The 11685-nt window shown below is 35.6% G+C and overlaps 1 protein-coding gene across 1 annotated transcript in view; it reads right to left on the bottom strand.

The window, feature by feature from the left end:
- Positions 1-608: 608 nt before the first annotated feature.
- Positions 609-11685, bottom strand: part of LOC135206474 (uncharacterized) — a 37489-nt gene continuing 26412 nt past the window's right edge. Inside the window, exon 3 of the mRNA XM_064237850.1 lies at positions 609-785. Coding sequence (XP_064093920.1) covers positions 658-785 — 128 coding nt within the window. The 3' untranslated portion in view covers positions 609-657. The remainder of the gene's footprint in view (positions 786-11685) is intronic.

Here is an 11685-nt window from a genome sequence, read left to right as displayed (position 1 = left end):
CAGTATCAGGCTGACGCGGCTGTGAGTCGTGTGGCGTGTGTGTACGTGTGTCTGTTTATATATATATATATATATATATATAATATATATATATATATATATATATATATATATATATATATATATATGAGAGAGAGAGAGAGAGGAGAGAGAGAGAGAGAGAAGAGAGAGAGAGAGAGAGAGAGAGAGTGTGTGTGTGTGCGTGTGTGGTCTAAAGCTTCACAGTGCGTCCTGGATTTGTTGGTTTCGATGGTTCACGCCCGTGAGCCGACAAATCTCTTATTCGACTTAAGGACAAAAAAATTCCCTTCGCTTAAACATATATGCAAAATATATTAATTCCGACGTAGAGCGAATTAGATATTAAAGGACATTTGTAGCTCGATGTATGCATGTGAATCACGTAGTATGATATGACTTATGTATATATTATATAAATATATATATATATATATATATATATATATATATATATATATATATATATATATATAAAGAGAGAGAGAGAGAGAGAGAAAGAAACGAACCTCATCTTCTTACTTCCCTACATAAAATCCCAAACATATTCCCGAAATACTAAAAAAAAGAGTTTTAAACGAACGAATCTTCATTGGAACCAGTTGCCCAAATTTGCGGAGGAACTCGGCCCTGTTGAGATCAGTCTCCAGGATGCAGATTGGACGCCATAAGTAGCGGGCAGTTGCAATAGGCCTCATGCAAGAACAGGGTCCCTTCCTGCCCGTCTCGGGTGGCGCGCTTGAAGTGCATTTTACCGTGGTTCTTAACTGCAATGCGAAGATCGTAGATTTTTTATTAGTATGCAAGAAATACTGGGAGATATTCAGAAAGTCATCAAATCTCCTTGGCATTTAAATAATAATGAGACAATAATAATAAAAAAACTAAATTTGACTAATATTACAAGTATGAATAGAAATGCAGTAACAATGGTAGTAAGTTTGACGTAATTCAGTAACAATAGCTTATACCAACAATAATAATAATTTTTTAAGTCCTTTGTTGAAAAAATCTTACAAAAAGAGTGAATTTCAAAGCAAAGTTCAGTCTTCTTTTATCCACATTGTCAGTAGAACTTATAATTAAAAGATAATTGGAATTAAAATGCTTAACAATGATTTATAGGAAACCTTTGAAGTTTGTCTGTGATTTGGAGAGGAATGTTCTTGTGTGGGTGTATGAAGTGACTAATGCTAGGGAATTTGTCTGCTCGAAATAGGAATTTGTGGAGTGTTGAGCCAACTCTCCTGTATGGAAGTGAAATGTCGATGTTGATTTAAATTTAAATTTAAAAATTAGTAAGTATTAACAAGCATGAAAGGACGGAATGACAAGAAAGGTTCGGGTAAGAACGATAGATAGAAAATGAAATTTGTTGTGAATTGAATTTGGAGCAGATGATGTTTGTATATGATACAGTTTGAGTTGGCTGATAATGAAGACAATCTGGCGAAAGATAGTGAGAGGGACTGGGAGTGTTTGTAGGCAGATAACGTAGAGAGCAAAGTAAATGTTATCATTAGTTCGGCTAGGAGGGTAAATTTAATTAAGATAAATAAAAAATGAAATATTTAAGTATATGTATGGATGTGGGGTAAATTTGAAAAGGATGATAATAATAATAATAATAATATAATAATAATAATAATAATAATAATAATAATAATAATAATGATAACATCGGAGAGGATCTGATCTCGATTGTCCTCCACCCATGGGGCGACGTAGGGGAAAACATGGACAGCCCCATCCACCCCCTCCAAACTGGTTTGTCCGCCCGGGTGGGGGGGGGCCTATGTAGGTAGGGTGGGGATTGGGAGGGCAGGGGAGAAAACAGCCTGGGTTCTATGCGCATTTAGCACTCCAAATCGGCGTAATATATATATTATATATTATATATTATATATATCTATATTATATATATATATACACACGTAATATATATATATATATATGTATAATATATATAATATATATATAATATATACATTCGGAGCTACAAAGTGCCTTTAATATCTATTCGCTCTACCTCGGAATTGAATATATTTTCATATATGTTAACCGAAAAGGGAATTTTTAAGTCGATAAGAAATTTGTCGGCTCACGGGCGCAAACCCCCAACAAATTCGGTTAACATATATAAAAATATATTAATTCCGAGGTAGAGCGAATTAGATATTAAGGATATTTGTAGCTCGATGTAAGTATATGAATCACGATAGTGTGATATGACTCATATATGTAATATATATATATATAAATATATATATATATATATATAGGATATATATATATATATATATCATGCAGAAATAAATATATACACATATTTTATATATTGTATTTGTGTGTGTCTTTTACGTACTACACATCAACACCTGCAGACAGGCTCAGTAGCTGAGCGCTTCTCCTCTGAAGTCTGCTCGACCTTGTGATGGCATAAGTAAGAGAACCTCAGGGAGTGTTTGTTTGTGCATATTTTCATTCGAACGTGTGCGTATGTGCCTATCGTGACCTTCCCGCGGGTACCGAGTCGGAACTGAGGTTTTCATTTGTCTGTAAGAATGAAATCAAATAGTTTACTGACTCTTAAATATATTGGTTTCGGATACAAAAGGAATCCGATGCGTGATGACGCGTTTATAAACGGAATCCTTTGTATCAGTTTGCTATCAGTTTGGAGAATTCCGGATGTCTCCACTTAGCCTCCACCTCTCTCTCTCTCTCTCTCTCTCTCTCTCTCTCTCTCTCTCACTTTCTCCTCTCTCTCTCTCTCTCAAATGACTTCTCCTCGGTATCTGTTTGCCACCGCAGGCCAAAAATCGCCAGCATACAGGAGCGAAACTTTTCGTCAGCCACATGTATGTAGGTCAAACTATCAAAAGGGAGGAGGATGGCCGGCTGACCTAAATGGCGGAGCGAAAATAATTGGAAATAAATCTTGGTTCGCTCCTAATTATAATGATCTCTATCAGATCGCCCGCCAGGTCACTCGGAAGGTCAAAGGTCGACGGTCCTTAAAGGTAATGTAGACGTATTTTCGCCAGTTGTCGGAAGCGCCCCTCAGCCTCCGCCGCTCGTAGATCGAGAGAGAGAGAGAGAGAGAGAGAACTGGAAGGGGGACCATATCCTTCTAGAATTGAAGAAATACAGATAACAATGTCTTGAAAAAAAAACTTCGTTGAGAGAGAGAAATAAAAGATAACTATGTTAGCCTAGAAAGTCATTTTCCGTAGAGAGAGAGAGAGAGAGAGAGAGAGAGAGAGAGAGAGAGAGAGAGAGAGATTCCAGTAGGTAACGAAGGACTGAAGGAATGTGATTTATGCAATTAGATGGAGAGAAACAATATAATCCACTGGACGAAAATAGATAAAGAGACGGACAGACAGACGTTCACAGAGAGAGAGAGAGAGAGAGAGAGAGAGAGAGAGAGAGAGAGAGAGATCCGTCTACTAAATGAGGAATGTAATTTACTGAATGATAAAAACATTAAGGAAAAACGGGGAATGTAATCTGTGTATTCAGTTGGAGAGAAACATTTTGATAATCAACTGGACGATAACAGGAGAGAGAGAGAGAGAGAGAGAGAGAGAGAGAGATGAACTTAGGGGAGAAGCTCAAACCATTGTACGAAAATAAAGAGGGGGGACATTTTTTACGCGCACGCACAGAGAGAGAGAGAGAGAGAGAGAGAGAGAGAGGAGAGAGAGAGAGAAGGACACGGAGATATTATTATCCGATGCTTATTAAAGGTGTAGTACAACTAACCAGTTGGTGGTTATCCCGTATTGCAGAGGCCGTCTTACATATTCGCTCGGACTAACGAATCTGTATCTAGCAAAAGGGAAATGAGGAGATTACGAATGAGAGGAAAACCTAAGGCCAGGTGGAGGAGAGATTGCATTAGAGATGATATGAGGCAGAAGGGAGTACGGGAGGAAACGACACAAGACACAGGTAGATGGAAGAGACTCATTAAAAACGGCGACCCCGAATAGGGATAAAGCTGGGAAGAAGAAGAAGAAGAAGAAGAAGAAGAAGAAGAAGAAGAAGAAGAAGAAGAAGACCATGTTATACATAAAATACGGTCATAACTCTCACTGCGAGACATTTCGGAGTAATAAGTAACTAAAATAACGTTAGCACGTACAGGAGCGGATGACTAGACGTTACTGTTATCATGTCAGTATACCTTATTTTAACATATATGCAAGATCACGCTCATAAACATACATACATATTTATACATACATACAGTTTATATATATATATATATATATATATATATATATACTATATATATATATATATATATTATGCGTATTATATATATATATATATATATATATATATATATATATATATATATATATATATAAAGGAGCGCCATCCTTCACGTAAAGTCCTTGATAATCCACATTATCGTCCATGACGTCACCATCATGGCTTCAGAGTCTTTGTTGCCCTTGAGTGATGTGAATGACTAAAACTCTATTTCATTCATAATGCATTTCACACACACACCTGAAATCGCTACGTGTCTCGATTATTAAGTGAAAAAAAAAAGAAATAAAAAAAATCGTCCTCTGGATATTTATTTCACTTTGCTAAATATCACTTGAAAACAAAATTTTTTTAATTACGCGAGAGAAGCGATAAAACTTTTTATTTATTGATTTTCTTTTTTGCCACAAATAAAAAAAATAAAAACGTCTCGCCATACTTTACCTTATGTTTAAATATCACTCGAAAAAGTAAAAAAAAAATTAGGCCAAAGAAATGGTAACGTTTTTTTTCCGGCTGCCAATAAAAACGATTTTAAAAAATTTCGGGATACTTTACCTTATGTTGAATAACACTCGAAAAAAAAACTATAAAATTATGGGAGATTTTTTTTTTTTTTTTTTGCCAGAACCTGACGAGGCAATCCGGTATGGCGTAGGAGATTCAGGATACAAATGACGTCATTGTGAGGTAACGGTGGTCTTCGTGAACGAAAAGGGAATGGTTTCTGATTGTCTTTTATTTATTTATTTATATTTTTATTTATTCATTTGTTTTTTACCTGGAAATTTAAAAATACATTGGGCCGCATTGACATTAGGTAAGTTAATATTAATTTTAGTTCTTTAACGGATTTTTTTTCCTTTTTTTTTTGTCACCATAAAATTACTGGTTTTGCGAAGACTTTACACTTTGGTGGAAATTTAGAATTTGTGACACTTTATTTTCTCTATTATTATTATTATTATTATTATTATTATTATTATTATTATTATTATTATTATTATTATTATTATTATTATTGAAAGATATTGCTGCATCAGCTGCGTTTAACTTATAAATAGTTTTCTCTATTTCTCTAATAACTGCTTTCTCTCTACTATTGCAATTGACGAGTATTGCGCATATGTGATTCATCAGGAGGAGTCCATTTCCTGACGAATCGTATCTGCGCAATACTCCCCAGTTGCAATAGCAGAGAGAAAGCAGTTATTAGAAAAACAGCGAAGACTATTTACAAGTTAAAGACCGTTGATGCAGCAATATCTTTCAATAATACCTGTATGAAAGAGGGCCTCCTTCCAGTATATTATTATTATTGTTGTTGTTTTTATTAATAATATTATAAGTAGTAGTAGTATTGGTGGTGGTGGCATTTGTAGTAATGATAATTAATTATGCTTTAATTAAACTGTATTCATAGTGTGCGGCACACTCACTAAATAGCTTGTAATACTATAAGAACTCTAATGAGTCTAAAATATCTACGATTTCATTTATCACGATTTTCTCGATGCAGACATCTTGTAAGCTAAGGTTCAAGGTATTTTCACCCTAAGATTAAAAAATCTTATTTTAGTTATTGCACGTGTTCACAGAAAAATATTAAAATGTCCAGGTTTGATATATTTGGCAGGCGACTGAAGACAGGCAGAGTCCCTCATGGGTATACTCTGGTACCCATACTATTATTATTATTATTATCATTATTATTATTATTATTATTATTATCATCATTATTATTATTTTGTGGTCTATCAGTCCTCCAATTCTACTGGGTGGTATTTATAGTGTGGGGTTCCGGGTTGCATCTTGCCTCCTTAGGAGTCCATCACTTTTCTTACTATGTGCGCCGTTTCTAGGATCACACTCTTCTGCATGAGTCCTCGAGCTACTTCAGCCTCTAGTTTTTCTAGATTCCTTTTCAGGGATCTTGAGATCGTGCCTAGTGTTCCTATGATTATGGGTACAATTTCCACTGGCATATCCCATATCCTTCGTATTTCTATTTTCAGGTCTTGATACTTATTCATTTTTTCCCTCTCTCTCTCTTCAACTCTGGTGTCCCATGGTATTGCGACATCAATGAGTGATACTTTCTTCTTGATTTCGTCAATCAACGTCACGTCTGGTCTATTTGCACGTATCACCCTATCTGTTCTGATAGTCCCAGAGGATCTTTGCCTGATCGTTTTCTATCACTCCTTCAGGTTGGTGCTCGTACTACTTAATAATAATAACATCAGCAAGGTAGCTGATGTTATTATTATTATTATTATTATTGCCTGTGTTAATTATTCATGGATGTTGCTACCACATGGGCTAATTACTGATGTTTTTGTTACCTGTGTTAATTATTCACCGATGTTGCTACCAGATGGACTTGCAACTGTTCAGTTGGCTTGTCTTTGAATGATCCTAGAACCTTCAAGAAGGAAATAGCATCCAATAATTGGCATCATTATGAAGTTTTCATTTATACTATAGTTTATATTCTTAGGAGATCGAAATTAAAATACAACTTTTTTTGTATAATTTACGCACATAAATGGGCGTCTGGTAAAAGGAGATCTAAATTTTAAGCCAATGGTCGTTGTAGCCTTGCTCCATATGAAACGGTTTTTGCTTCTGATAATAATAATAATAATAATATAATAATAATAATAATAATAATAATATAATAATAATAATAATAATAATAATAATAATAATAATAATAATATATACTTAAGTAAACCCTCTTTAAAATATGTTTTATTAAAAGTAATTGCTGTCTCAGCTGCATTGATTTTATATAGCCTGAAAAAGCTATATAAAATTAATGCAGCTGAGGTACCAATTGCTTTTAATAATAATGATAATAATAACAATTTTACAATGACGTCAGATGCGTGGACATTTTTGAAAACTCATAGAGACATTAGAATCCGTGGAAATGTGGCACTAGAAACGAATAAAAATCCAAGAAAAGGACCCCAATTTTATAGTTATTATAGTACACATACTACTCAGTCTGTAATTAAACACCCAGGTTCATAATTTTTTTTTCGTTGCCTGAAAATGTCTGTCAGAGGTCGATGGAAGTCGTCGCCTTCAAAATGGTCAAATGACACTCCTCCATTTTTCCCTGCTGGGTTAGCTGTATTCTCCGGACGAGCTGATATTTCTGGCCTTATGCCAGCAAGGATTCATGCTCATGGGGCAGTCCATAAAAAAAAATAAAGGTCCTAGGAAAGTAGAGTCGAAGATAATGTCACACCAACAGATGTTTCAAGGATGCTTCCACCCCAAGTTTCCTTAAGTTTAGACAAAAAAAAGGTGACGAAATTCAAGTAAGCGAAGTTATATTTCACGAAGATATGAACGTCTCAGGGCTCTTGTGCTACAGGTAGGCTTATTGTGCTACAGCCTCTGTAGAGCAAAAGGATTTGATAAACTAAGGCGGGAAATGACCTCATTATTTTGACCCGTGACGCAGTATGTCAGCCACTCCTATCTCTTTTTCTTTTTTTTTAGGAAAAAAAGGTTAAATCGTATACTCGCTCACGAACGGAACCTCGATTAATGGAAATATTTACAAATGAAAATTTCTGTCGACGCAATTAAAGGGACAGGAAACGGCATATCTTTCTTTTTCTTTCTCTTTCTTTCTCTTGTTCCTTTCCTGTTTATTGACGTCTGTCAATTTGTCTACTTTTATCGCAACTTGAGCAGTTGGGAAAACCCGAGTGTACATACAGCACTCAAACTCAATTTTTGCAAGAGCTTCTTAGGTAACTTGAGGAATACTGCTCTGTTTCAGTTAGTTGTAACCGTTTAATGACAGGTTATTGATCGACTGCATAATTGTCCTGGCGCCTTAACGAAATGGAGCAACATCTACGCCCAAATAGCGTCCCCCACCACGAACATTCTTGGCATCTTTTATTCATGCTAGGTGGGCCGTCACAAAGCCCTTTCTTCAGCTTGATCCAGTGGTGGGTTAGCGCCACCAGTGCACCTCACACGGTGCACTGTAAACATTGCTGAAAGTTCTTTGCTGCTTCCCTTCGGCCCCTAGTTTGCAGCCCCTTTCATTCCTTTCACTGTACCTCCGTTCATATTCTCTTTCTTCCATCTTACTTTCCTCAAACCCTCTCTTGACAATTGTTTCATAGTGCCAACTGCGAAAGGTTTTTCCTCTGTGACACCTTTTCACTTTCACTTCCCCTTCCAACGCTGAATGACCTCATAGGTCCCAAATTCCCTTTCAGCGCTGAATGACCTCATAGGTCCCAAATTACCTTTCAGCGCTGAATGACCTCATAGGTCCCAAATTCCCTTTCAGCGCTGAATGACCTCATAGGTCCCAAATTCCCTTTCAGCGCTGAATGACCTCATAGGTCCCAAATTACCTTTCAGCGCTGAATGACCTCATGGGGGCTAGTGACTGGCCTTTGGCCTATATTCTATATCAAGGTTCTGGTACGGCAAAACAAGACTTAACCTTTAGCTAAAGCTATTGGAATATTAGCGAAAATCTGACTCGGCTGTGGCACAACAGGACAACGACACATGTTGGTTACATTCGTCAGTATACAGTGTGGATTTACAATTTTTTTTTTTTTATGATGGACAATTTTGTTGTATCCGGAGCCACGTCTGGATGATTTATTAGGTTGGTTTGTTTGTGAGGTGATTAACCCTTCAGAAGGGACATAAATCTCTTGACATGTAACCAAAGCCTATGGACTCTGATAGTACCTCGCTGGACGAGTGGTTTACGTGCTCGCAGTCGTGAGTTCGATTCCCCGCTCTGCCAACGTGGAATCAGCGGAATCTATTTCTGGTGACTGTAAATTCGTTCCTCGATATAATGTGATTTGGATCCCACAGTAAGCTTGTAGGTCCCGTTGCTAGGTAACGAATTGGTTCCTATAGCCACGTGAAAATATCTAATCCTTCGGGTCAGCTCTGTGGTTTGGTTAAACTAAAATATACTTTCTTATGGGCTCCGATGATACGAAGCCGTCATCAATCACCAAAGGAGAGGATTCCTACGGCTGGATACGCGGAACGGAGCCAAAATTTAGATTTTTTTCCTTATTTTGTTTCTCTTCATACTGATGTTCATTGAATTTTTAAGAAAAATATTAGATTAATTCAAAATAAGACCAGATTAGGTATTTGTTTTAAAGCAAGTTGAATGAAGCTTAGTGAAGTATCGAAATAGGCGATTTTACTAATCTTTTGGATTTTATACATATAATATGTGGATGTATATGTATATATATACACACATTTATGTATATATATATATATATATGATGTATATATATATATATATTATATATCCATATATATATTTATATATATGTGTGTGTGTATATATATATATATATATAAATATAGATATATATATATAATATATATATATATATATATATATTATATAATTATATATATAATATATATATACTATATATATATATATATTAGGGATCTAATCCACAATAATGTAAAATCCTTTCTAGTTATATGGAATATGCATTTCTTTTACAGTAAATTAAAGCTTTCGACCACCAGTTGTGATCGAAAGCTTTAATTTACTGTATAAGAAATATATACTTTATATACCTACATAAGGATTTTTCATCATTGTGGATTTTATCCCCATTTAGAAGTACGACATAGTACCTAGCTTCTGCATATAGAAAAAAAATAAATATCGTATTATATATATATATATATATATATATAATATATATATATATATATATATATTTCAAAATTTTAAGCTGCAAATAATGTAGTAATAACGTTTATACCTAACATTGATAACAGCTTATTACCCAAGGGAATTCTGCATTTGTTAAGTTCATCCACGGTGGCCAGGATTCAGACCTGTGACTTTCTCATGGGTTGATACTTGAGTGACAATGACTTTATCCAGTCAGACAGCAAGAGACATAAATTGATCTCGACCGCGCTGTATATATATTCAGGTTGAATTCAGATTCTGCACTTCCCTTAAACATTAACGAAACGGAATCAGATTTGTGCCCAAAGAATATTCCCTAGCGTCTCTTTTTCAAGGTGGGCCGTCACAGAGCCCTCTCTTATGCTTGATCCCGTAGGGTGTAGTGCCATCAGTGCACCTCACACGGTGCACTGTAAGCATTGCTTAATGTTTTTTGCAGCGTCCCTTCGGCCCCACATAGAAGGTCTTCCAAAAACATTCTGAGATGATAATGACAGTTATGATTAATATTATTATTTTTATTTTTGATTATTATTATTATCCCCTCCAGAAGCAGTCCACCCTCAGCTTCCCAGCCTAGGGGATGTCTGGCAGCTCCAGACGAAAGCTCACTATAAGAAAACGAGACAGACAGACAGAGGCAGAGAGAGAGAGAGAGAGAGAGAGAGAGAGAGAGAGAGAGAGAGAGAGAGAGAGAGAGAGAGAAGGACTTTGATGACAATGATATCATAGTTTATCTGTAAAAGCTGAAATATCTACATCGATCCTGACCCTATATTTGATTTTTTTTTTTTTTTTGTTTTTTTTTTTTTTTTTTTTTTTTTTTTTTTTTGCTCTATCACAGTCCTCCAATTCGACATGGGTGTATTTATAGTGTGGGGTTCCGGGTTTGCATCCTGCCTCCTTAGGAGTCCATCACTCTTACTTACTATGTGCCGTTTCTAGGATCACACTCTCTGCATGAGTCCTGGAGCTACTTCAGCCTCTAGTTTTTCTAGATTCCTTTTCAGGGATCTTGGGATCGTGCCTAGTGCTCCTATGATTATTATTAATTATTATTATTATTATTATTATTATTATTATTTTATTATTTATTATTATTATTATTATTATTATTATTATTCAGCAGATGAAACCTATTCATATGGAGCTACTGGCTTGAAATTCAGGCTTCCAAAGATTGTGGTGTTGATTAGGAAGAAATAAGAGGAAAGGGAAATACAGAAATAAGAGGTACTACTTATTAAGAAGGAAAAAATATTTTGATAAATAGATAAAATAATTTATCAAAATGCAAGAAGAATGGTATAAGGGTAGTAATGCAACTGTATTCTTGCTTGAACTTCTGAAGTTCGAACTCCAAGACATCCTCAGGGAGGCTGTTCCACAACCCAACGCTGTGAGGAACAAAGAACTTCTGGAACAACTGAGAAGTTCTCCAGCGAGGTACATTGACTGCACAGTGGTGCCATCTATAAGGCATACTTAAAAATAACGTGCAGGAAAGACGTTGCATCTCCTGCAAGAATGATTGCAACGGCAAATAAACTTGAAAGAAATGCAAGGTGACACCCAGAGACAGAAATTCAGACACGAAAATGTAAAACCATTTCGGGGACGGCCGGCTAAAATGCATGAGTGCT

Source organism: Macrobrachium nipponense, chromosome 31 (assembly GCF_015104395.2).
Source record: "Macrobrachium nipponense isolate FS-2020 chromosome 31, ASM1510439v2, whole genome shotgun sequence".
NCBI classification, from domain to species: Eukaryota; Metazoa; Arthropoda; class Malacostraca; order Decapoda; family Palaemonidae; genus Macrobrachium; species Macrobrachium nipponense.
This window is presented reverse-complemented; position numbering and strand designations above follow the sequence as displayed.